At 42.8% G+C, this 26,676-nt stretch overlaps 1 protein-coding gene across 2 annotated transcripts in view; it reads left to right on the top strand.

The window, feature by feature from the left end:
• PTPN14 (protein tyrosine phosphatase non-receptor type 14) overlaps window positions 1–26,676 on the top strand; it is a 192,028-nt gene that overhangs the window by 64,086 nt on the left and 101,266 nt on the right. For both annotated transcript variants that reach the window (XM_050950210.1, XM_050950211.1), the window contains exon 2: window positions 21,517–21,841. In XM_050950210.1, coding sequence (XP_050806167.1) covers window positions 21,668–21,841 — 174 coding nt within the window. In that variant the 5' untranslated portion in view covers window positions 21,517–21,667. The remainder of the gene's footprint in view (window positions 1–21,516; window positions 21,842–26,676) is intronic.

The following is a 26,676-nucleotide window of genomic DNA, read 5'->3' on the forward strand; positions in this document are numbered from 1 at the left end:
ATGGTAAAGGCTCTGCTGTATTTTCTGTGTAGAAATCTGAGCACAAATGAGAGAGTGACTTCAGAGCACGATTGGAATCTGTCAATTAAATTCATAGCTGGTACCAGGTTCTTCCCTTAGACCCAGTTACTTTTCTGCCGGATTGCTCAAGTGATCGGGAGTGAATTTAGCCTATTTTTTCCAGATGTTAAATTACTGTTTGGGCTGATAAAATGACAGAGATTTTTCAGAAAGTCTCTTAGACGCTTTGTGTTTGGGCTGATAAAATGGCATGTGCTAAAAGTAAGTTGTAAGCACACTTGTGGGTGGTGGTGGTGTTGTTGTTGTTCCCATTTCCATTTGGATTAATACATTTTAGAGATTTGAGTAATTTTTGTACAGGTTCATTTTTAGGCTTATATCCCAGACTTCTATTGTTGTACTGCAGTGCTCACTATCCTGTGTCGGCTGTAACTGGGATTATGGAAGAAGTTGGGTTTTCAGGAGATATTTAAAAGACAAGGAATGGAATCTAGGATCAGGAATGACACTCCAGGCATAGACAGCATCCATGAGACAAAGGGACAGGAGGAGGAATAGGAACAGAGGCGTCATGGAGGATTATGGAATTGGCAGTGCGTTGGTTCAGAATAGGAGAGAGGCATGATGAGACCACACTAGTGATACCAGTACAGAGATTTTGATAACTGTTGGTTACATGAAATTATGTAACACACATTTGTCATCTTTTCCCGAGAATTTTAGTTGCTGTACTCTTAGGCAGGAAAGCTCTGATGGTTTATAATGTCTGAGAGCCACTTGACAAAATTTCAGCCTTTTAATGGACAATTGAATATGCACTGAACTTTTCAAAAAAATTGATGATAATTTTTTGGTCTAGCTTTGAATTCAGCAGCATAGATACTGTTTGGAAATTTTGTCTATATGATTTGTAATTAACTTTTGATTGCATCAGCTGAGACTATGCAACACCTCAGCAGCTAACTCCATTTGTACTGTTTTTTTGCTCATTCTCATACCTGATCCAACTGCTTGATTCTTCAAAAAATTTATTGCTTAAACTGTTCATAGCACTTCATTAACCCACATAGTATTATTGACTTGCATACAACATGGGAAAAATTTTCTAACTTGGGTGTCTAAAATTGGCATCCAAATCTATAAATCACCGAAATACATCTAAATCAGTTGCCGCTCCAAAGATCTAGTCTTTCAAACTTGGATGCTAAAGTTAGGCACCTGAGTAAGTGGCCCAATTTCTTCCCCCACCCCTCCAAGGGGCTGAGCACCCACAGTTCCTGTGGAATGTAATAATAGTTGTGCGTGCCTAGGCCTCTGAGTCAGGTTTCTAAGTTTGGCACCCAGGCTTGCAGATTTTACTTGTGTAAGAGCTGGCTTGGATTTGTGCAACTTCTCCTTTGAGTATTTTTTTTTTAAATTTATTTTCCTAACCTGTAGTCCTTTGTTCTGTTACTGATAATGATTGGTTTGTTTGTTTTAGACTGTAGATTCTTTGGGGCCGGGATCTTGACTGTTTGTCAAGTTACATGCACACCGGTGGCAATATATTAAAAATGTGTTTATTATTATTAATTGAATTGCTTCCTTCTTATGCTCTTTCTTGTAACAAGCTCTGATGAAGGGCTGCTGCACTTTAACTCTATAGATGGTTGGTAGGTGATTGGTGTTTTAAAGGCATATTCATTCACAGAGAAGATTTTGCTTGTGTCCTTGCAATATGAAAGAAATGTGAAAAGAAACACCTGAAACTATTCTTTATTCAAACACCATTTTGTTGCTGTTCTATGTTTTTTGCACATTCATTAATTATCTTAATCAGGAAATAGAATCTCTTATTTATATAGCACCATTCACCCTGAAGGATCTGAAAGCAATTGACAAATATAACTAATCGAAATACAAAGTCTATGGCAGGAACACTTCATTACGGTTGAATGTAGCCACCCTGAAGTGGAATGTGGAAAGGTTTTAGCACTGAAGCATATGTTATCCAATTGAAACCACAAGGGAAATTTTAAACAGGCAGAACATAATTACTCAAAATTATCATTTGGCCAGGCCCCTGGGGATTACAGCCCTCTCTTCTTTGCAATAGGACAAGGGGATATACAACAGACAGATGGTCCAGGATCTTCATATTGTGTCTTATCGGAAGATGGTTAATGGTACCTCCAGCAACACAATGAGCCATCGTGCTACACTTTAGTTTGAGAGAATGTAGTACGCCAGACTTCAGAATTGCCACCCCCACTTCTGCAGCACCAAAAGTCTTGTCTATATGAGGAAATTGACCAGAATAGCTATTTCAGAACAAGCTATTCCACAATCATTATTCCAGAACAGATCTCCTTGTGGCCACTCCATTCCGGAGCAGATCACTTAATTCTGGAATAATTAGTGCACTTTGTGAGCACACTGATTAATTGGGAATAAAATATGCCCACCAGAACATACGGTGAGCTGTTGTGGAATAGCTTATTCTGCAATAGCTGTTCTAGTCAATTTCCCCGTGTAGACAAGCCTCAAGTGTTCCGTAGAGGCCCTCCATCCAAGTACTGCCATAAGTGCTGGCACTGGGAGTGCTGCTCCACCCCCTGGCTTGAAGTGGTTTCCACCCCATACAGGGTTTACAGTTTGGTTCAATGCCTCTCTGCACCCCCACTACGCAAATTGTTCCAGCACCCAAGTACCAATCAGTCTCACCCTTGCTTACTTTGAGATCTGACCACATCAGAGCTTATAAGGTTATAAACAGTTAACTGCTGTACTCTTTAGCATTGCACAACTCTCTCTAAAAGAGGTGGAGTTGCTAGGAATGCATTCCTGGCGTGAACAGGCAGAGTATGCGTATTCAAGGAGGAAAACAATTCAGGGTATTTTTTTCCCTCAGATATGAAGTCGTACAAGTTAGAGAGGCAAAAAGAGAAAGTTCCTGCTTCATCACTGGCAGTTTTAAAGAGATTTCCTACTCTAATATAAAGAAAAGCAGAAATTAATTACAAAGACAACTTGTGTCATTCACATGGATCACTTCATAAAAGTATTAATGCTAAGGTGACCATCTACTCAAATCCAAGAAGAGCTCTTTATGCTACAATGGAATCACAATAGTTATAGACTGGGGGGATCGAGTGGGGTCACACATCTCACAACTTCTCACAACCAAACTTATTGCATACCATGGGGGCTCCTTGCATCCCTCCATTGCACCCCACAGACTCCCTGTGTGCCACGTTTCCATCCCCCTCAATTTCAAGTACTCCCTGTAGTGCTACTCTCCACCCTTCTCCTACACCAGGGTCACCCATTGTGCCTCCCCCCCACCATGGCTTTTTGCATGCCTTGATTCCCCCCATTCCCTCTATATCCCCCCCCCATTCTCCCTTTTCCTCTTCTATTATTATTCATCTGGGAGATAAGTCATTCAGTGTGTTCACATCTATTGGGAGGATGAGCAGGGGTATTGTTATGCTGGAAGGCATTAATGGGTACCATCAACCAGTTGTTTAATCTGTAGACCATCAAGAGTTGTCTAAATCTGTGGCTGTGCTAAACAGATGTGGGTATGTCTACACTGCAATTAGACACCTGGGAATGGACCATGCTGACTCAGGCTAAGGGGTCGATTAATTGTGGTGTAGACGATCTGGTGCCAACTGTAGCCTGAGCTCTGTGACCCTTCCACTTTGCAAGGTCCTAGAACCCAGGCTCCAGCCCAAGCTCAGATTTAAAAATGTTATTAAAGGAAATGTTTGAAATGAAATATACACAGGCTGAGAGGGAAGGTACTGTACATCTGGGGTCAGGCTTGGGTTATGGGGGGTTACAGATACCATTTGCAAGGATGAAGAGGTACATATATATCACATAACCATCATAGACCCAGATTGGAGTGCAAGGGTTTTTTAAAGTGTCAGTGAATAAGTAGGCTTGGGTTCACCATCGCCACCTATGGAATGAATAAGGAGTCCAAGTCAGTATCGGTGGAGCAGATAGGTGCATGGGTGGGATGCGTCCCTTGGTCCCTCAGGGAAGGAAGTGGGTTATTTCCCTGGTTGGCTGTCTCAATTACTACACTGCAATTAAACAGCCCCACAGCCTGAGCCTTGTGAGCCTGAGTCAGCTGGCACTGCCCAGATATGGCCTTTTAATTGCAGTGTAAACCTACCCCATGTGTCTTCAAACTTTCTCCCTTTTAGTTTTCCAATCTTTGCCCCAAATCAGTAATGTTCTGATAGTTGATTGCTTAAACGTTCTCTGAAATGTTGGCATTGATCGGATGCAGTGTTAGAAATGTCATCTAGTTGATCTCACGGCCTTCTCAAGCTCGGCTAATAAAAAAGACCTGTTAGGTTATTGAGTCCATCCCCCAGCAATAAGGAAGAACGGTCTTGTAGTTAGGGCCCTCGTCTGATGTTTGAGAAGTATAGGTTCAGTTTCCTGTTCTGCCACAAATGTCCTGTGTGACCCTGTGGACGAGCCATATAGTCTTTCTGCTTTAGTTTTTCATCTGTAGAATGGGCTAAGAGTACTTCCATACAATGCAGGGGTGTTGGGAGGATACATATATTAAAGATGGTGAGGCACTCAGATACTGTGGTAATAAGTATCATATAAGTATGGTAGGTAGGCAGAAGGCAACGGTAGGACACTCACCAATAGAGGACATGATTAGATTTTTGAAAGGATGTGATATTTGATTTTAGATGAAAGGTGAAAAGATTAACAGAAAAGTGACATTGACATAATTGAGGGAACCTTTTTCCTCACTTAACATTTTGGCTAACATTTCACTTCTTTTCTGGTCCGTTATCATATGTTCTCGTCACCTTCTAGTCTTCTCTTAAAAATAAAAATTAGGAGAAACAAATGATCAAATTCTAATGTTATGCCTGTATCAATCTAGAATGATTCAGTTGTCTTCAACTGACTTATTCTAGATCTATAGTGGGGTTACTGAGAACAGAGTCTGGCCTAAGGTAATTTGTGTTAAGGGAAGTGTGGTAGCTGCAAAGCACGGAGAGCATAGGGTCTGTTAGATGCCTCAGTGGCACAAGGTCAGTCAGAGGTGGAGGTGGCAGTGATAGAAACTGGCTGCAGTTTCCGTTGTGCTAGCTGATGTAGGAATCTGAAGAGGACACCAAAAATGGGCACTGCTGGCTGGGACACTGTATGGTTTGGGTGTCCAAGTAGAGCAGGGGTAGGCAACCTATGGCATAGGTGCCGAAGGCGGCACACGAACTGATTTTCAGTGGCACTCACACTGCCTGGGTCCTGGCCACCGGTCCGGGGGGCTCTGCATTTTAAATTTAATTTTAAATAAAGCTTCAACATTTTGAAACCTTATTTACTTTACATACAACAATAGTTTAGTTATATATTATAGTCTTCTAGAAAGAGACCTTCTAAAAAAGGTTAAAATGTATTACTGGCATGCAAAACCTTAAGTTAGAGTGAATAAATGAAAACTCGGCACACCACTTCTGAAATGTGACCCCTGAAGTAGAGCATTGATTGTATGTATCTTCTCAGGAGACTGTGCCGTCAGAACCACTATGGAGTGCCTGACATGAGTTAAAGAGCCTCCTATGGGAGGGCAGAAGTCATGGTCCCTCCACCTCCCATCCTTTGGGTTGGATTCCCCAGTGGAGCGAGAGAGCCATGCTGGTGCAGACAGGTGTACAGTGAATCAGGCCTAGAGAATGTTCAATGGTACAGCTCCTGGGTAAAATACCATTTTAAATGTTAAAATGAAACAAAATGGCAAGTTGACTTTTTCCATCAACCAGAAAAGTTAGGTGTGGATATTATCAATTGTGTATTATTTGTTTATATTATGGTACCACCTAAGAACCCAATCTCGGATCAGGGCCCTTTGTGCTAGGCATTGTACAGAGAAGAAACAAAAAACATAAGAATGGCTTTACTGGTCAGACCAATGGTCCATCTAGCCTAATATCCTGTCTTCTGACAGTGACCAATGCCAGGTGCTTCAGAGGGAATGAGCAACAGGCAGTTATTGAGTGATCCATCCCCCATTGTCCAAGAATACAGTCTTTGCCCTTGGGGACTTACAGTCCTAGAGGAAAAACATCATTTGTCCATGACTCTATTTGAGTGTTGAGCATGTAGCAGGGTTTATCCAAATCCCACCCACTTCCTAGCATGGAGACACCTCATCAAATACAAAAATTTATTCTGCCTTGGCTGTGTTACCTGGATAGACTATAGTGTAAAACTTCTGCAGAAAAAATTCACATGACAGTGGTTAATCAGTGGAAAGAATGTTGTCTCTTTCAAAAACCTGTGAAAGAATTCTTGTTAGATGAATTGCTCCAGGTGAGTCCTGTCTCCCTTACACTTATTTTTACCCTTCCCTAAAACTGCAAGCTCACACAGCATAAGTAAGTTGCATCAATTAGTCCTTTCTCATGCCCTGCCCAGGGTTAATAACAGACCTAAAAGTGGCAATTCTTCAACAAAAAAACTTCAAAAACAGACTCCAACATGAAGCTGCAGAACTGGAATTAATTTACAAACTTGATACCATCAGATTAGGCCTGAATAAAGACTGGGAGTGGTTGGGTCATTACGAAACCTAAACTTAATTTCCCCAATAGTAATTTCTCTCTACTGTTACTCGCACCTTCTTGTCAAATGTCTGTAATGGGCCACTCTCTTATCACTTCAAAAGTTATTTTTCCTCCCTTGATGTTCTGCTGTTAATTGATATATCTCATTAGACTGACCTCACACTTGGTAAAGCAACCCCCATACTTGCATGTATTTATACCTGCTCCTGTATTTTTCACTTCATGCATCCAATGAAGTGGGTTCTAGCCCACAAAAGCTTATGCCCAAACAAATTTGTTAGTCTCTAAGGTGCCACAAAGACTCCTCGTTGTTTTTGCTGATACAGACTAACACAGCTTCCACTCTGAAAATAGTTCTGTTAGGTGTGCTGCTGCTCAGTAATATATGGAATGCTGAAATTGTTCCAGAGGCTGGTAGTAAATACAGACTGCAGTTTTACAGTAATTGTTTTCTTCCTGGAATTTTAGAATTTAAATTCAAAAGCAAATGTAGTAGGAAAAGTATTTTTAATATTATTTAATTACACATGTTAAGTGATCAGTTTTTCTCCTTAGAATGCAGTACATTAAAGTAGTTGAAGCCTATAAGAAGAGTAGTAGAGCATATGCCTGGAATATCGTGAGAATCTTTTTGGCCTTAATATATAGACCATCCTTCAGTGCTGGTATTAAATATTTTTAGGGGAAGTGAGAGAACTTCCTGTGATTGAAGCAGCAGTTGCTTCTGTGCCCTTCACCACACCAGACTTCAGCTGCTGACTCCCTGTACTCCAAATCCAGAGTTTTCCATTGCTCTTGCCCCATCAGTTTTAATAAATAATATTTTTTGGACTGCTCCTCCCAGACCCAGAGTGCTGGCCATTATGGAGCCAGGGCAGCACTTTCTAAATGGAATTGGTCTCCTTGGCCTGTTCATATGCACATGCAGCAATGGGTGCAAAGTATTCTGTTATGTGTCCTTTTTGCTTAGCATAGGTCCTATATCAACTTTGCTCCACTGTAGTCTTGGACAGAGAAAAAAAAAAAGCATCATGTTGGAAAGATAAATTTGCATCTGAATCAGAACTTAATCAGGAGTAACCCTAGAAAGTGATGTATGTTGTAAATAAGGCTGACAGAATTTATCAGAAACCACAATTAAAATAGAAATGCCCCAGAGCTACAAACTGAATTGTGAACTTCTATTTAGTCCTCTCACAGGCATTTGGCCTATTATTTGCATAATCATGGTGCTCTAAATCAGGGATTCTCAACCTTTTTCTTTCTGAGCCCTCTCACCCCCTAAAGTGCTATAAAAACTCCATGGCCCACCTGTGCCACAGTAACTGGTTTTCTGCATATAAAAGCCAGGACTGGCATTAGGCGTTAGCAAGCAGGGCAATTGCCTGGGGCCCCATGCCACAGGGCCCCCTGCAAAGCTACATTGCTCAGGCTTTGGATTCAGTCCCGGGTGGTGGGGCTCAGGGCTTCGGGCTTCAGCCCCATGTGATGGGGCTTCATCTTTCTGCCCTGAGCCCAAGCAAGTCTAATGCTGGCCCTGCTTGGCGGACCCCTTGGGCCCTGGACTCCTGGTTAAGAACCATTGCCCTAAATGTGTGTGGCTACTTTTCCTCAACTTTTGGTTAAGGCTGCAGTTTTCCTTTAGCACCATCTTTGCCTTGAAGAAGAGTGCTCTAATTATGCACCCAGATTGTGTTTTGAATAAATTCTTCAGTTTTATCCAAGAGGTTTTATTTCAGCATACCCTTCCCTCAAAATGTATTATTTTCTAGTATATCACCTATAAAGTATGGGTGGATATAAAACATTGGACTTGACTAGATTGTCTAGAAACAATTTCCAGCAGGGAGAGGGAGCTAATATTTTGCCTGAGTGCTAAGGTAAAGAAGAAAAATGCACTTTGTGGTTGCTGTATATCTTTATATTTCTCAACCCCATATGTATGCCCCCTATTCCTTTGATCAGACAGTTTATACGAGTTCTACCAGTCTCAATATACATTGAAAATTTCCAGATTATATGTTATGTGGATTAAAAAGTAATCCACCACTTTTAAATTCTAGCTTGTTAGGAGTCCACATCTGCAAAAAGAAAATAAAGCCATCTCTCTCTTCCATTTCAAGGAGACCAAATGACCTGATGTCATCTTTAAGTTAAACTCCAGCAGATACACAGAAGAGTAGGGAGATGTGCTCTTTGCAGTGAGAACCTGCAGATTTGAAAGATATAGGGTTTGTCTGCACTACAGGTTATGTCAGCATAATTTATGTCACTCAGAGGTATGAATAAGCCACCCCCCGAACAATATAAATTACACCAACCTAAGCTCTGGTGTGGACAGCACTGTGTCGGCGGGAGAAGTTCTCCTGCTGGCATAGCTACCGCCTCTCGCAGAGGTGGTTTACTTATGTTGACAGCAGAGCGCTCTCTCGTTGGCATAGAGCATCTTCACTAGATACGCTACTGTGGTACAGTTGTGCTGCTGTAGTGATTGTAGTATAGCCTAGTCCCTACTCATTCTCTATGCTCTGTTTGCGTAGAGGGGCTATTGTAGTGTTCTTCCTGCAGAAACACCTAGGATTTAGGACAGTAGGTCCATACTGCCTTTTTAGCGATTAGAAATATGCAGCAAGCCAGTTGCTGCATGCACCATTGTCATTAATGGGAATAGATCCCAGTGTCTTCAGCACCAAACAAATAAGCCTAAGTTACTTGACCCAAAATAGTAACTCACCAGTGAGGAGGGAGGTAGTTCTTCCATGTGAGCCAGCCATTGAAGGGAGACACACAGGCATGCAGAGTCAGTACAATAATTCTGGGTCCAAGTGCTATTTTCCATTGTACAAAGGGTGACGGACTGATATCTTTCCACTCTCATTTGGATTCATTTATATAAAAGTAATGACTGCAAGAACATTGTCCCCCTTTTTTGAAGTGGGATAGTAATAGTGGTGTTTCGTGTCAGAGTGATGGAAAGGGTACTAGAGTAATTTAGTGTTTCTGCAGTGTGCATCCAGGTTATTGTCCATGTGTGGAAAGTATTCTGGCAAGAGTAAAGAATGTGTGATAGCGAGGTGGATGAACAGTCACATCTCCAGGAGGACATGGAGTCCAAAGTTAGTAGCCTGGAACCTGGCAGAGGTCCAGTAAAAACTATTAAGAGATGTTATTTTGGATTGGTAGAGGAGACTGTTTGGATTTACGTTGTACTAAATCTGTTCTCACACTTTATCCCCCAATGACTTTATCCACATGGCTTTGCAAGTAAATAATATGCCATATCCAATTTAATATTCATGGTTGCAATGGATTGGTTTAATTATTTTCTTCAACATTTCTTGGTTTAAACTTTTCTGTCTAGCTGAAGTTTCTTATGCTTCACTGGGTCACCTCTAAGATGGTGTCTTTTCAGCCTTTGTACGGAATGGTCTGCGTTCAGGAAAGACATTCTTGGATAGGTTATTCCAACTTTATAGATGACACATTTGGCATCAATGTTTTACAGAGGTTTGGACACAATATTTTGCAGGACATAGTTAGCTTCTTCAAATGAGTAGATGCCTAAAAGTTTTAAAGTTTAAATTGAAGTCCGTGCACTGTTCTGGCTTAGCGCTGAACCTAAAAAAAAAGTGTTTATTTTTAATATAGCGCCTTTCATCTTCAAAAACCTTTGCAAACATTAAATAATATGCAGTAATTTGGTGAGGTTTTATTATCCCCATACATATTTTAAAATTTTTAGTGCCACACCATTTCAAAGGGACGTCACTTCAGCCTATAATTTTGGGACTTCAGTTTTGAGTTAGCAATCAGTTGCAGGCGCTAGTAATAGAATTTAGACAGCTTACTACTTGAGGATTTAATACAAACCCCAATTCAGATTAGCAGGATTACTGGAGTGATATTTGGGGTCTTGGTGGTATTGTTGTTTGTCTTCCTTTTGTCAAGAGTCTGACAACTTTTTCCTAAACAACATTTGAACAAAATCTGAGTCGGCAAAACACTTTTTTATGAGAAACAAAACTTTAAGTAAAGAACACAAAGAACCTCCAATTTTCATTTAGATAGATAGATAAATAAAGTTCTAACCTGTACACTGCCTTTCCCACCTGAAACATATATAGGGTATGTCTACAGTGGCAGAGTTACATCGCCAGCAGTTACAGCGCCGCTCAGAGAGCGCTGATGGGAAACAGCTGCCCAGAGTGCACCGCTCCAAATACTGCTGCAAATGCTGCAAGTGTGAACTTGCTTTTGTGCAGGCAGCTGACAATGTGAACACACAACAGCGATCTCACAGATCATCTCTTCCTCTTCTGCCACTAAGAGTTGTGGGAAGGCGGAGTTGGTCGCAGGGCATCCTGAGTCCTTTCCTAATGCCCTGGGATGCATTGCTTCACATCCCAGCAATCCTCATGCTTCCATCCGCATTTGGCGCCATCTTTCAACGGTTTGTGTACTGCGCGCTCTGCCTTTTCGGTCTGCAGGAATGGATCCCGCACTGTTGACCAATATGCTGCTCACTCTCACTAATGTGTTTGTAAGAGGTGGAGGCCTGGCTCCCAGCCGCCCCGAAGGACGAAGAACCCAGCCGGAGGCCAGACTGGGCAGAGCTACAGAGCTCTGAGCCCGCCCCGCAAAGAGTCAAGCGCCGACCTGGAAGTATAAAGGCAGGCCCTCCAAGCTCAGTGAGGCCCCAGCGGCCAGACGTCCCTCCGGGAGCTCAGGACTGGGAGACTCCTGCAACCCAGGGTAGCCGCCCAGAGTGGCCCGAACTTCCCTGTGCTCGCTACCCAGAGGAGCTGCCGGAGCCCCCCCGTGCTCGCTACCCAGAGGAGCTGCCGGAGCCCCCCCGTGCTCGCTACCCAGAGGAGCTGCCGGAGCTCCCCTGTGCTCGCTACCCAAAGGAGCTGCCGGAGCTCCCCTGTGCTCGCTACCCAAAGGAGCTGCCGGAGCCCCCCCGTGCTCATTATCCAGAGGAGCTGCCGGAGCTTCCCCGTGCTCGCTACCCCGAGGAGCTGCCGGACCTACCCTCCAGCCCCAGCTGGGACGAACTCATGCACCTGGACCCTGTGGAGGATGACCCCAGGATCCAGGTAAGCCCCGAGGGGGAGTTGGGAAGTAGCCTGGGGGCAGCCGACCCTAGTCTTGCTGCAGCAGAACCAGAGCCGATGTCAGTGTGTTGCGGCCAGGATCCCCACTGACACAGCAGCAGGTTGCCTGCCGCTGTTAGGGCCCTGGGCTGGGACGCAGAGGAGTGGGCGGGCCTGCTTCCCCCACTGCCACCCCACTCACGGGTGGCAGTCTCCCCCTTGCCCCAACGCTCAGGCCCAGAAGCCTGGGCCTCTTACCTTGTATAAACTGAACTGCTTGCTCAGACCCTGCCCGAGGGTCTGAGCTCTGCATCAGTGTTTGTTGCCCCGCCCTGATCCGGGGTTGGGCTCTATAAGCTGAACTGCTTGCTCAGCCCCTGCCTGAGAGTCTGAGCCCTGCACCAGTGTTTGTTGCCCCGCCCTGATCCAAGGCCTGGGCTCTGTAAACTGAACTGCTTGCTCAGCCCCTGCCTGAGGGTCTGAGTCCAGAACTGTTGTTGTCACCCCAGGTGGTAGGGCGGCCGGGCTCCCAGCTGCCCCAGGGAGGGGTGAAACCCCCTTCTCCCCCCAACAGCAGACTGCTACAGTGTCATGAGTTTCAGTGGAGTTATTCCTTAAACCACAAAGGCAAGAGAAGTGCAACATTGATCCCGCCAGATGTAGTAGTTTCGACGCGAGATTGCGTGTGGTATTCATGGATGTGCTGACCACAATTGAACACCACTTTTGGGTTCAAGAAACAAGCACTAAGTGGTGGGATCACATCATCATGCACATCTGGGATGATGAACAGTGGCTGCAGAACTTTTGGGTGAGGAAAGCCACATTCATGGGACTGTGTGATGAGCTCACCCCAGCCCTGTGGCACAAGGACATGAGAACAAGAGCTGCCTTGTCATGGGAAAAGCACTTGGCGATTGCACTGTGGAAGCCTGCTACTCCAGACTGCTACCAATCGGCCGCTAACCAGTTTGGAGTGAGAAAATTGACCGTTGGACTATTGTTGATGGAAGCATGCAGGGCCATTAATCGCATCCTGCCCCAAAAGATCATGACTCTGGGCCACATATATGACGTTGTGGATGGCTTTGCACAAATGGGCTTCCCTAACTGTGGAGGGGCAATCGGTGGCATGCATATTCCAATTCTGGCACCAGACCACCTAGCCACCGAGTACATTAATCCAGAGGGGTATTTCTCTGTGGTTCTCCAGGCACTTGTGGATCACTGTGGGCGTTTCACAGACATTAACGCTGGCTGGTCTGGGAAGGTGCATGATGCACACATCTTTCGGAACACTGGCCTGCTGCAAGCAGGGACTTTCCTCCAGGACCAGAAGATCCCCATAGGGGAAGTAGAAATGCCACTTGTGATCCTGGGATACCGTGCCTACCCCTTAATGCCATGGCTTATGAAGCCTTACACAGGGCACCTTGACAGCAGCAAGAAGTGGTTGAACAACAGGCTGAGCAAATGCAGAATGCTGAGTGTGCTTTTGGCCATTTAAAGGTCCACTGGCGCTGCCTATATGGGAGGCTGGACCTGGCCAATGACAATATTCCTATGCTTATAGTCGCGTGCTGTACCTTCCATGATATTTGTGAAGGGAAGGGTGAAAGCTTCACTCAAGGCTGGACAGCTGAAGCTCAGCACCTGGAGGCTGAATTTGAACAGCCAGAGACCAGGGCTATTAGAGGGGTGCAGCGCAGGGCCATAAGGATCGGGGATGCCTTGAGGCAGCAATTTGAAGCTAAAATCCACTAAGATTTGTTGCTATGCTTGGGAGTCCAGTGCTTGCAGTGCTAGGAGGTGATTGTGATTGGTGCAGACGATGCACTATGAAGGTTTAAGAAAATTGCCAGTTGCTTTGCAGGGCTCTGTTTGCTTTCAATTAATGAAATAAAGATTTGTTTTCAATCCAGAACAATTCTTTTATTAAAAAACAACCAGAGGGGAGAGAAAAAAAAATCACATCAGCACTGTGGGGGATGGGAGAAGGGAGGGTCCCAGGAGGAGGTGGGGTCCTGGAATGGTTAAAGATCTGTCTATGTCAAGGTATCATATGCAACCTTGTCCTTTGGCATACAGTGCAGCAGGTACTGTACTTCAGCAGGGCTAAACTGCAGAGGGATGGGTGTTGAGTGCAGTGGGTACTGGGGCAGGATTGGAATGCAGCAGGTACAGACTGGAGCCAGGAGGTTGATAAGAGTGTGTTGGCAGTGTCTGGGAGGCACATGGGAAAGAGTTCTGCGACAGCGGCTGCAGGAGCAGGCGGACGTGGAGCTGCTCGGTTTGCCGCGCTAGTAGCGCCTGGATCGTGTCCGCTTGGTACTCCATAATGTTTAAGAGCTGTTCTGTGTTCTCTTTTCAGTTCCTCTTCTCCCTGTCCCGCCACTCCTTAGATTCTTGTTTTTCAGCCGCGGAGTGCATCATGACATCATGCAGAAAGTCCTCTTTAGTTCTTCGTGGCTGCTTTCTAATTCTACACAGCCATTCAGCCGGTGATAACGAAGAGGCAGGCTGGGCTCCCAAGGTCATCTCTGTGAAGTTTAAATGCAACATTTTACAGAAACAGTATTGTTTACAACACACAGACCACTGATTCAGTTATCTAAAACACAGCCAGTATTCACATACCTGTCACTGACTGACCCCAGGCAAGCACACATGAGCCACACGACCCCCAAAGTGGTGAGTAACTGCAGGGGCAGGGGAAATCAGTGTTCCAGGACCCTAGTGTACACTGGGCATGTGGCTCTTGGGGAGAGCTAGCACTGTAGGGTTTTTTTAATGACCATTACTGCCCACATTTTCCACAGGATGTGTTCATTGTGGAAGATATCTCGCTGCCGAGGGTGAGCAGGGAATCAAGAGAAAATCTTCTCTAAGACTGCGGCTTCCGCCCTGGCCCTTATGTGGCTCGCCTGTGTGCAGCAACGGTCGCCCACCCCCCACGATGGCAGAGTGTCACGGGAAAGTAACCCATAATGGGGCAAGAAACAAAGCAGCTCTGCCAACGAACCTGCAGCAGCAGATTGCCCAGTATCTCCAGTAGAGTTTTGTGGAGATCTCTGAGGCAGATTTGCATGAAGTGAGAGGGTCAATCAACAGCCTGTTCCACTGCTCAGACTAGGCATGTGGTGGTACTCACATCATACAGACACAAGCCTGCTTTCTGCAGCCCTCCTGCCCCCAACAACTTGTTTCAGCAGTTTCCAAAATCAAAGATTACTAGGGGCCTCCTCCCCTGTTTTCACTTTGCCAAGCTCCAACAACTGTGATTGGCTAGCCTCCTCCAGGGTAGAGAAGAGCTCCTGGCAGCATGCATCTCTGACTTCCGAGTTGTCCTCTGTCTCTGGGTCCCCCTCCCCCTCCACAGCCTCGTCCCAGATTTCCTCCTCCTGGCTCAGTCCACTCTCGACGAGCCACCAAAGTATCCACTGTGGCCGTCGCAGTGGAGGTGGGGTCGCCACCGAGTACCACATTCAACTCTTTGTAGACCTGGCAGCTCATGGGTGCAGCACCGGAGCAGTGGTTTGCCTGCCATGCCTTGTGGTAGGTGTTCCGCAGCTCTTTCACTTTGACCCTGCACTGCAGTGTGTCCCAGTCATGGCCCCTTTCTGTCATGCATCGTGAAATCTGTCCATAGGTATCATAATTCCTACAGCTGGAGCACAGCTGGGACTGGACAGCCTCCTCTCCTTTCAAAATTCCAAAGGAATGAAGGGGGTGGGGCTCATGGTTGGTCACCTACGGGCAGGGCAGTAGAGTTCAAACCGATGACCAGATTGGCGAGAACAGGCATTGTGGGACACCTCCCGGAGGCCAATCGCAGCTCTGTAATCAACCAGAATGTCTAAATTGGTACCACAGCGCTGTAGCCCCGGCGCAGAAAGCTGTACGCCTCTTGTTGGGGTGGGTTTTTTTTTTTACAGCGCTGCAACTGCACAGTTTCTACTCACTAAGTGGGTTGGCAGTGTGTACACCTCAGGAATTACAACACAGAAAGCTGTTTTACTGCGTGGAAATTTGACATTGTAGATAAGGCCTTAGTCATAACGAGGTGGCTTGTTTAAAACAGAATGAAACAGGCACATAGTATTCATTTGACCCATCACTTATTGATTTGCTTACTTGATTTAATTGAAAGTCTGTAGGCTTGTGAACAGGAATTGGTGTTACAGACACCTCTTTAGTTTGTTAGTTTGACTAGGAATATTAACTCTCTTTTGATAACCTTGTAGCTGGGAAGCAGTGGTGACCCTGGCATGAAATAAACAGGCCAATATTAAAGTATGTGCATACGTATATATTTAACTCTTATTGCTGCCCTAAAATGTTTCCATAATTAGTTTGGTGCATGTGCAATTAATTTGCTGTAGAAAATAATACAGGGGCTGATTCTGGCATCCTTATTCACATTTGAGGTTTATCTTATTTATGAGATTTCCCATCGGTTTTAGTGAAACTATTCATGGAATAAGATACTACTTAATGTGAGTAAGGGTGGCAGAATATAGCTCACAGTAAGCACGTTAGGCTACTGAAGCCAAACCGGGAGATTTTAGGTCGCTAAAAGTTCGGCAGCGCAGTGGGGCTAAGGCAGACTCACTGCCTGCCCTGGCCCCACGCTGCTCCCGGAAGCGGCTGGCATCCCTGCAGTCTCTGGTGGGGGACAACAGAGGCCTTCACGGGCTGTTCATGTCCTGAGTACCAACTCTGCAGCTCCCATTGGCCAGGAGTGGTGCAGGCTTAGTGGTGCACTGCTGACTGGGAGCCAGCCGAGGTAAGTGCTGCGCGGCCAGAGCCTGCACCCCTTCCCCGCTCCTGCACCCCAACCCCCTCCCCTAAGCCTGATTCCCCTCCTGCACTGAAACTCCCTGCCAGAGCCCGGACCCCCTCCTGCACCCCAACCGCACCCTTGCCTGGTGAAAGTGAGTGAGGGTGAGTGAGAGGAAGCGACGGGGGTGGGGGATGAAGTGAGTGGGGCTGGGCTTTGGGGAAGGGATGGGGCAGGGACGAGGCCTCGGGGAAGAAGCAGGATGGCGGTAGGGCAAGGGTCTTTGGGTTTGTGAGATTAGACATTTGGCAAACCCTGGACTGAAATATGGGGCAGGGATAGTCTTTTCATTATCTGTATGTATAATACCTGGCACCTGGGGTCCTCTAGGCATGACCACAATACAAATAATAATAATTGAGAAGGAAAAGATGTCTTTAGTTAAACCGTTTCAAAATGCTGTAGATTTTGTTTATTTAATCCCAGCTTCTGACAACCTTTTGGGAGAAAAGTTCTTTGTGAAAAAATTTAGCACTCCTGTCCTTTTAGTTGAGGCTGGAGGGAATTCTTCCTGCAGTTCTTTACTCCTCAGACTTCTCCAGGAAATGTGGGTAGACAAGAATCAATATTCCTAGTATTTCTAAGGATATGGGCTGGAGGGGGCGGGGGAGCAGGAGAAGAGAGAGGAAAACAGAATCTTTCAGTCCTTTCTTATACATCCTAATGAAGGAAGTGAGGCAAAAGCACAATTCCTCTATCTCTCACCCTGTATTTGAAGATCACTTTTAAGGACCAAAAGTGACCAGGGTCTCTGTTACATCTTATTCAGAAAGTTTTATTTAAACCCGCAAAATGTCATCTTAAGACAGTGATGAAACCCGAAGAACAGATTTGCATCGCTTCTTGATATGTGACCAAACAGGAATATTAATCTTGTGCACAGAATCAAGGGTAAAGATTTTCCTGTGTTGATATCACTGATTTTGTCACAAAATGGTTCTGGCTGGCTCAGCATAAACTCTCTGGGAAGCAGGCAGTGGGAGGATGGAGTAAAACTGATAGATTTATTTTTTCAGTTTAGTCTTTATTTGCCAAATAATTTGGTTTGTTAACATTAATAAAATAAATTAATATAAAAGAAAGATGCCACAGGGAATCCGTGCTTAGTCAACTATTGATTAATATGAAAATATAGCGAAAACAGCACTTCACAAAGTCTGTATACTTTTTTTTTAAAAGAGTGCAAGCTAATCTCCACTGATAGGATGAGAGAGGATGGCGGTGGTTCTAATTAATGCTATGAGCTGCACCGGCAGTTGACTTCTGGGTGGACATTAGGATGTTGATTCCGACCTATAAAGCCCTAATCAGCTGGGACCATCCAGTTTGAGAGATTGCCTCTTGCCTTGGGTCTTACTGCTGCCATTTAAATCTGAAGAAGCTCGCAAGCTGAAGCTCCCTTGGTATATAAGAAAGGGAGCAGCTGGCAGGATGGTTCCTGTAACAGCCCCGTAACTTTGAAATTCACTGTTCATCTTGGTCTTAAATAGCCTGGTACTCAGGCAGTGCTGCAAAGCCCATTTTCTTGAGTAAGCATTAAGGGAGGATAGAGGTGGCAGTTCCTGGATAAGTGGGTGAGTGTATTTTTGAAGTCTTATGTATAATGTTTATGCATTGTATTTGTAACTGAATGCAATGATGCTTGGAGCGGATAGGTGTTTTTATGTGTGTTTATTTAAATACAGTTAAATGAATAATATTTCCTCCTCTCCCACTCGTCAATATCTAGTTTTAGGAGAGTAGTTTTGTGCTGTGTTTTAAGAGTGTGTGTTTATATAGTATTATATTTTTCATATTGTAAATTGTTATGCAGATAATACTCCGAGAGCCCTGGCAAGTGTTGTTTTAGAACCAGGATTTATTTTTAATTATTAAAATATTTGTAACATGCTGCTATTATATAGTAAGGCTGGGATATTAAGGGCGCTGGATATCCAGTTGGACATCTGACTCCATTAGGCCCTATGGAAAATCTCACTGTACTTGCACTATATTTGCACTTCTATTGCACTTTCCATTGGTGGAGCTCAAAGGCCTTTCAAAGCCTGTGGTAAAGCCAGAAATTGAACCCATATCTCCCGACTTCCAAATTCTGTCTTATCCATATAAGGCCTACATTGCTTTACCTCTCTAATTTCTTATACTGATTCACCACTCTTTTATGAGCACCTATTATATTAAAATTGAATTTTTGTTCTTCTTCTTTGTGAAAATAATGTTTGTCTTTACAGGGAGATTTACTGGAATAACTATTGTGAAATAAGCTATTCCCGAATAGCTCCCCAGATGGACACTCTCTTCAGGAGTAAAAATCACTTTTATTCTGGAATACCGATTCTGCTTTGCAAGTGGAACTATTCCAGAATAAAAGTCATTTTTATTCCAGAAGAGTGTATCCGCATGGGGAACTATTCTGGATTAGTTTATTCTACCATAGCTATTTTCTGTAAATTTCCTTGTGTAGCTAAGGCCTATTTAAAACAAAACAAAACAAACAAACAAAAAATGACTACATGAATATACTGACTTCAGGATAAGGGCTCTCTAAAGTTGGATTGGCTAATGAGAACAAAATCAGAGATCAAACAAAAATATTTGATAAGACATGGGTCTATCATGCCTAGGTTGTGTCTGTGATTTCTTGTTTTTCTTTCTAATTTTTAGCTTCAAACTATTATTTTGGGTATATTAATGGGAAAAATAACTCTCAGTTCACAAGATTTGAGTGTTAAGGTATTGGATTGAACTCCAGATACAGATTCAAATCATGGATCTTCTACAGAGTTCCTAAATGATCTTGGGCAAGTCATTTTAATCTCTTTGTCTCCATTCTCCATCTGTAAAATGTAGATGGTAACACCCTTATGAGGCAGGGGAGCAGTATGAGGATAAATTTTCTGTTTTAAGTGTTCAGATGTTCTGATGATGTGAGGGCATATAAATACACTAATACACAGTAATGTGAATATAATGCACATACATGCGTGCATGTGTATGTGTGCATGCAGACATTACTTATAATTGTAAGTAAGATGGTTACTTACAGTATACATCAGTAGGCATCTCTAAGTTCTGTGTGTTTCATGGTAAAGTTATCATACTGCCTGGGCAATTGTGAAAGCTGGATAACAGCAGCTATTTTCAGCTGCTAGTAAATGTCAAGATGTAAAGTGGTTTGAAAAATAACTTTAACCAACTATATGGTGGTTGCATTGCAGAGCAGTGATTATCGCTTACGTCTTTCTAATAATCACCATAGCAACTTAGTAAAAACTGAAAATAACTGATGACTGCAGTTTCATGTCAAATGTTACAGGTGAGCAATGCGCTATCCATTTTCAAATTTCACTACATTTAGCTAAATAATGCATAATTTGATGGAAGCACTTTGTTACTTCTCTTCAGCAGAATGAAAATGATAGCTTGTTCTTATTGACTATTCATCTTTCTACAATACTTGTTAAAAGCAAATGACCCTTCAGTTGTAAGTGCAGTCCCCCAAAACACACTCACCAAAAAAGAACCCAGGGAGATTTTGTTACCAAGCCTTTTCCTTTTTTGTATTTAGACCCAGGAGAAAGTTGCACCTTTTAAAATTAAACTGGGTTTAAACTAATTTAGTAATAGCAGAGCAAAGCCCTTATTTTGGTTTGAGAAGCTTCTTTTGCTTTATCTTAAACGACTTCCTAATTTACTTTAGCTGAATGGAAATAAACTCTAGCCCTCAAATTTAAATAATCACTTCATTGTATTTTTTGAGAAGTCTGTCTCCCCTTTTCTAACTCCAGTATGTTTTAGCCCAAGAAGACAAATCTTGTGAGAGATGTGTATGACTGTTAAGAAGAATAGTTTTAATTAAAAAATAGTATCTAAAATATGTGCTCTCCTCCTCCCATTTGGCTTTATCTTCTTTGTCAGCTGCAACTGTCGTTATTTATCTTAGCTCAGAGTGGGACATGTATCTATTATGGAGCTGAAATGAGTAGAATGGCAGGAATTGCCCCACAGGAGGTTTCTCTCTAATGTTTCTGACACTTCTTCCTTTTCACATGCATTCTAGCCACTTTGTGCCAGATTTTCAGTGGTGCTGAACACCGGCAGCTCCTGCTGACTTCAGCATCTCTGAAAATCAGGCCTCTTTTGAATAGTTCAGTTACATAGCACTTCAAGCCAGTATTCAGGGCTGGCCTGGGGGCACCAAAGGTTTAGAATAAGGCTAGGTTGTAGGTCCTTTAGTGGAAGTTAATGGTAGGAAAGTTAGCACCTCTGAATGGGGCTTGGGAGAATTCAATTTTTTTAAAAATAATGTTGATGGATTATATCAATGTTTATTTTTAAGCATTGTTTCAATTTTTATCTATTTAAATGTTCACAGTTGTGGGAAATTAGCGAGGAGGAGACGTCAGACACTGGGAAGGTCCAGACAAATAATTTAATGACAGCAGACGTTGAGATTCCAAAAAGTTAAAGCTTTATAACCATTAAAACACAAACTGTCAAATCACATGTCAAAATATAGAAAGTAAATATCCTTAAATCAAACTCTGAAGCATGTTCTTGATGTCTTACTCTGTTTGTCTTATTTTGTCTATCTGTAAATTTTGATTATTATTGATGGAAATATATGTGTTTTTTGTCAGTGTGTGTATGCATGGAGAAATCAATGTTTACTGACAATTTCTGACAAAAATCTAATTCTAAAGCTGCTTCTGGAGCTCCTTAAAGATTGTCTCCAACATTAAAGTTGCTTTTAAAATTCAGTGCCGGAATATAGTTTTAAAAGATTTTGTTGTATATTTTGTTTGTTGTTGGGGAGCTGTAGAAGGTGCTTTGGAATCTATTTTACTTGTCAAATATAAGTCTTTCTTTGAGTTCAAACGCGTTAAGATTCATTCATTTTTCACTGATCTTTAGTAACATCTTATCCTAATTCATATTGTTAATTATGCTTCTTATTTATATGTTACAGGGATCCCTTGGAGTTGGCCCTGGGCATGGACAACTATTTCTGGTCCTGGAGGAGAGTAGTAACTAGTGGAGTCACATTCAAGACAAACCAAAAAACGTGCTGAGGATATCCAAAGTGTGACAGGAAGGGGCAGCCTTCCAGCCCAACAGCTATGCCTTTCGGGCTGAAATTGCGACGGACCAGGCGTTATAACGTCCTTAGCAAGAACTGCTTTGTGACACAGATCCGTCTGCTGGACAACAATGTGATCGAGTGCACGCTCTCAGTGGAGAGCACAGGGCAGGAGTGTCTGGAGGCTGTGGCCCAGAGGCTGGAATTACGTGAGGTAAGGGTGACCCAGGAAAGGCCATCTGTCAGTTGTAATTTAACGTATTTTTAGCTCAAGCAATTTGTTATTTAGAATCTGTTTATTAGAATCATGTTATTCTTTGTGTTCGCCTGATCTTATCAGTAAACGGAACTTTGGCAAACGTATTCTGGTTTAATGAAAACTTGAGGACAGCACACTGCCTATAGTTTGTACTGTGATTTACGTTCATCCTCGCTGGGAGGAAATCTACATGATCTGAAAGAAAGCTTTCTTCTTTGCTTATGAAAATAAATGTGTATTACTTTTACCTTTGAGTGGGTAGCTGATAATTTGCACATTCGGGCATCACATCAAAAATGTTAAAACTCCCACTTGTGGCAGAGACAGTAGACTAATGTTCTTTTTTTGTTGTTGTTGAGAAAGGACTAGTTGTTAAGGACCAAACTATATATTAATTTAACTGTGCAAATTTGGGGCCAAATCCTAAGGTTTTTACATAGTCCTTAGTAAGACAAACTGGAAATAGACTTCAAGATTTGTTTCTTTTTTATTTTTTATATGTATAATTGAATTTATTTCTTGGTAGCATCCCTGTTGTGTAGACAATATGTATATATAGACTTTCAGTATCTGGATGTATTGAAAAAGAGATTATTAAAATACACGATAATCAGATCCTTCCCTCAGGTTAGCATAGTGACATCTCTGTTTGGAACCCATGTTTTGTGGGAAGTTTCAGTCCAAAAGAAACACGATTGAAAAAGTTGAGTGGGTAAAAAATGAAGTTTAGAAGAACTTGACTTACACCTTAACTAAAGCTACACATGATAGCTGTGCAATGGCTGACAGTTCCTTAAGACACATCTTCCTGCATTAGGCGGTATCTTTGGCCCTGGTTATGTTGGTTTTATTTTGATGTAACATCATTGATTTCAGTGACTGCACTCTCTAATTTACAATGGTGGGAATCAAGTCCATTGTGTTTTGAATTTGAGCAGCATATAACACTATTTTAATATGAAAATAGGCTTTGATAAGAGCAAGTTACTTATTTATTAAAATATACATAGATATTGAGTAGTGTATGTGGTGAAATTCTGTGGATATGTGAAGAGCTTCTTTTGGCAGCTTTTTATGGTGTATAGTTATTCTCAAAATTTGTTGAGAGGCTGAGCCTTCCCATCTTGTATCTCGTCCTTCTTTATTTTCTACTTTGTGCAATAAGATTGAATGGGTGATTTTTAGAATTGATTTCATAAGAAAGATACTTAAAAAAAAAAGTTTAGATACTCTGGGCCAAATTCTGTGCTGACTTATATCCTGTGCAGGTGCACCATAGTCAACAGGGCTTCACAGGATGTAAGTCAAGGCAGGGATTGGCCCTTTGGGTTTGGACTTCCTCTGTGAAGTGTGCACCTTCCTGTCCACATTTATCTCCAGGTTTCTGTTGCAGAGATTTGCTGATGAGTCCTGGGTCTTTCATTTACAATCCATATTTCTCCAGGTCCTGCATAACTGGCAGGTGGCACCAGTGCTTCATCAGCCTATGTTATGTCTTAGATTGTGCCAGGATGGAACCCAATTCTCTAAAGGCGTGTAGGGCAAAATTCAGATGAGCTGTAAACAGATGCTACTCCAGAGGTATCTATATTAGGTACTTGTATGGCCCCTGTAGTATCTGAGCATGTCACAATCTTTAATGTATTTTTTCTCACAATACCTCTATGAGGTAGAGAAGTGCTATTATCTCCATTTTACAGGTGCAGAACTAAGGCACAGAAAGGTTGTAACTTGCCCACGGTCACAAAGGAAGTCCACTGTGGATCAGGGATTTGAACCTGGGTATCTCAAATGTCAACCTCGCACGCTAGCTACTGGACCACTTAGAGTGGCAGTTTTATGGCCATTTTCGTGTTTTCAGTTGAGTTACAGCAGTAATTAATTTGGCCCTTAGAGTCAATGTCCAGATGACGAGAAGATTTACAACTTACATTGCTCTGGCATTTGGTGTTGGAATGCTGTTTAAAGTGACCTCGCTTATGGAATTCACTTTTGGTCTTACTATCCCTGCTGGTCACCTGACAGTGCTAAGACATGAAGCAACTATGGCTTAAACCAGTTAAACATTTTGCAAGTTAATGGGATAGGAGTCAGGACAAGAGTTAGGAAAACACTTAGTTTGGTGTCAGTCTGTTTCCACTGAAGAAAAAAGAGGAAGTCCGTGTGTGACTACTCCACACTCTGGTTCTCCTTGAGGCTAGACAGACTGGAAGTCTTTTAATTCAGTAGAGGGACATGAAGAAGGGTACTGCAGCCTCTGTAAATGGATGGACGGGTGAGGGAGTGAATCAAGAAGCCTAAATAGCTAAAGGAAGAGCCCCTACTCTTAGAGTTCTGAGGCATTCAGCTATTGGCATTAGCCTAATTCTTGACCCAGAGGGGAGGTTTCTGCCCTTGGCCAGTGCTGGACAGCCACATCGGCATCCTTCTTTACTTCTGACCATAACAGGCTTAATGTCCAGTCTTTGCTTTCTCACTGCTTTTGGCAGGGATGGGAGATTTTCAGGGGTTTTTCTTCTCAGATGCTTCCTATACCTCATGTATCGATTTGGGGTACTGCATTTAGCGTTCCCAATATTTAAACTGACCCACAAGACAAAGAAGAGAGGGTACCGTGGATACCTTTAACTTAGTTTTTCCTAATTTTAAACTAGTTCAAATGAACACCTATTCAGTGTCTGAGGATGAAAGTGTCAGACCAGTATGCTTTGTCTTTGCAGCTCTGAGACCATACCATTACTCCCATCTAGTTTTAGCATGCCGATCCTTGCATGTCTTAACTGTATCTGAGCAGTGTTGTTAGTAGTATTCACTTATTGTTCCTTTTCAATCGATTTCTCATGGTTTCCTTATTACACTTTTAAAAAAAAGATGCAATTAGTTTTTTAATTTCCTTTAGTGAAGTTCTTTACTGCTGGGAAAGTTTCTTAATCTAGATTCCTCCTCCAGAACTAATGTTCTTAGGTTATTGATAGTACAAATGTCATTGGAATTCCCAATTTTCATGTCTCCACCTGCTGGTAGGAGGTCAATTACCCATGTGCAGGCTGACAGTTTTCTTAAGTTATCAGATTTCCCAGATGTACTTATCACATTTAGTGTGACACCATCACAAATAGTTTTTCCAACAGCAAGTTGTGATGTCACAAATGGCAGATAGGATATAAATAGATAGAGAAGATGAAAATGTATAGACAGTTTTCATACAAATGTCAATAGTGATAAAGAATGAAGGAAGAATCCCCTGTGTGCGTGTGCGCACAAATACAGGCAGAAAATGTGGCAGCGAATCAGAATTTCAAATAGTGTTTTTCATAAGCTGTTAGTAGCTTTTAGATTTTAGTAGCTGCACGTTTTGTGGTGCATTTCAGTAAAGTTCAGAGCAAAGAGTAGAGGTTTTGAGTGTCAAATCCTGTCTCCTCTTCTAAAACTGCACAGGTCCCAGTCAGTGAAACCCATGTAATTGTGCTGAGATAGGGGATTTGTACAGAGGAGACTCTCTGTGCAACGGTGAGTCCAGTTGTGCAGTGAACTCTATTGCAGTGGTTCTCAACCAGGAGTCCAGGATCCCCTGGGGGTTCTCTAGGGCCCAAGGGCAGAAAGCCGAAGCCCTGATGTATGGGGCTGAAGCCCAGGGACTTGAGCCCTGCCATCTGGGGCTGAAGCCAAAGCCTGATCAATATAGCTTCATGGGGCCCTCTGTGGCATGGAGCCCCAGGCAGTTGCTTAGCTTGCTACTCCCTAATGCCGGCCTCCTCTTCTTTATGCAAAAAAACAATTGTTGTGACACATGTGGACCATGCAGTCTTTATAGCATGTGGGGTGGAGGGGGAGGGCTCACTCAGAAAGAAGGTTGAGAACCCCTGCTCTATTGCATGGGGCTGGCAGATCCACTTCCTCACAGGGCCACCTGCCTTTGGGAGCAGTAGTAGACAGAACTATGCCAAAGACAGAAGTTCTGTTTCCCGAAGGATTTTGAGATTTTTGAAATTTGTCTTCATGCTGAATTAGAACAAAAACTGAAAAACAGAAGTTCTCCAGAAAGGAAAATACCCTCCTCTCCCTCCCCCCCCATTTCATTCAAATGTTTTGTTTCAGTTTCAACTTTTTAAAACTTTGATTATATTATAGTAGAATATAATACAAAATGTAAATACTCTCTATAAAAATAGTTTCAAAATAAAAAAAAAAGCATTTCATTCTGAAAATGTCAGAATGCCTCTGAAATTTTTCCTCCGTTTTTTTTGTGAAATAAAATTCTGACAAAATCAGCCCAATTTCGCAAAATGTTTGGATCTATTTAGAGCTGCCTATTTCTACAGAATATAGTTCTGTCACCTTTTCTCTGACCAGCTCTAGTTGCAGCAACCAAACTGATCTACTGCTTCCTCTGAATTGTGGGGCAAGCCTTCTAAGCCTTAAAAGAACCTCCATGCATCAAGATGCAGTGTCTCAGGCTAAGCATGGGGAAAGTTTAGGCCAAAGAACAGTCTTGTTTCTTGTCCTGCACCAACTCTGCACAATGTCTCCTCCCTGAAAATTGCCTCTCTTCTCTCTCACTAACCTTGAGTTCTACCCTCACCTTGCCTTTATCTAGATAGTTTTTCTAATCCTGCTTTAATCTCTTTTATAAAATTGTATCTTTTTGTGTGTCTGTCTAAAAATCACTATTTTAGACCTTGAGGTGTCTAGTGATGTTAATTGTATGAAAGACTCTATTAAAAATAAACAGTAATTGTTTTCAATTTGATATACTTGTACTAGTTCTCCTGTTATATAACTTCCAGCTG

The sequence above is a fragment of the Gopherus flavomarginatus genome, chromosome 4, assembly GCF_025201925.1.
Source record: "Gopherus flavomarginatus isolate rGopFla2 chromosome 4, rGopFla2.mat.asm, whole genome shotgun sequence".
Classification (NCBI taxonomy): domain Eukaryota; kingdom Metazoa; phylum Chordata; order Testudines; family Testudinidae; genus Gopherus; species Gopherus flavomarginatus.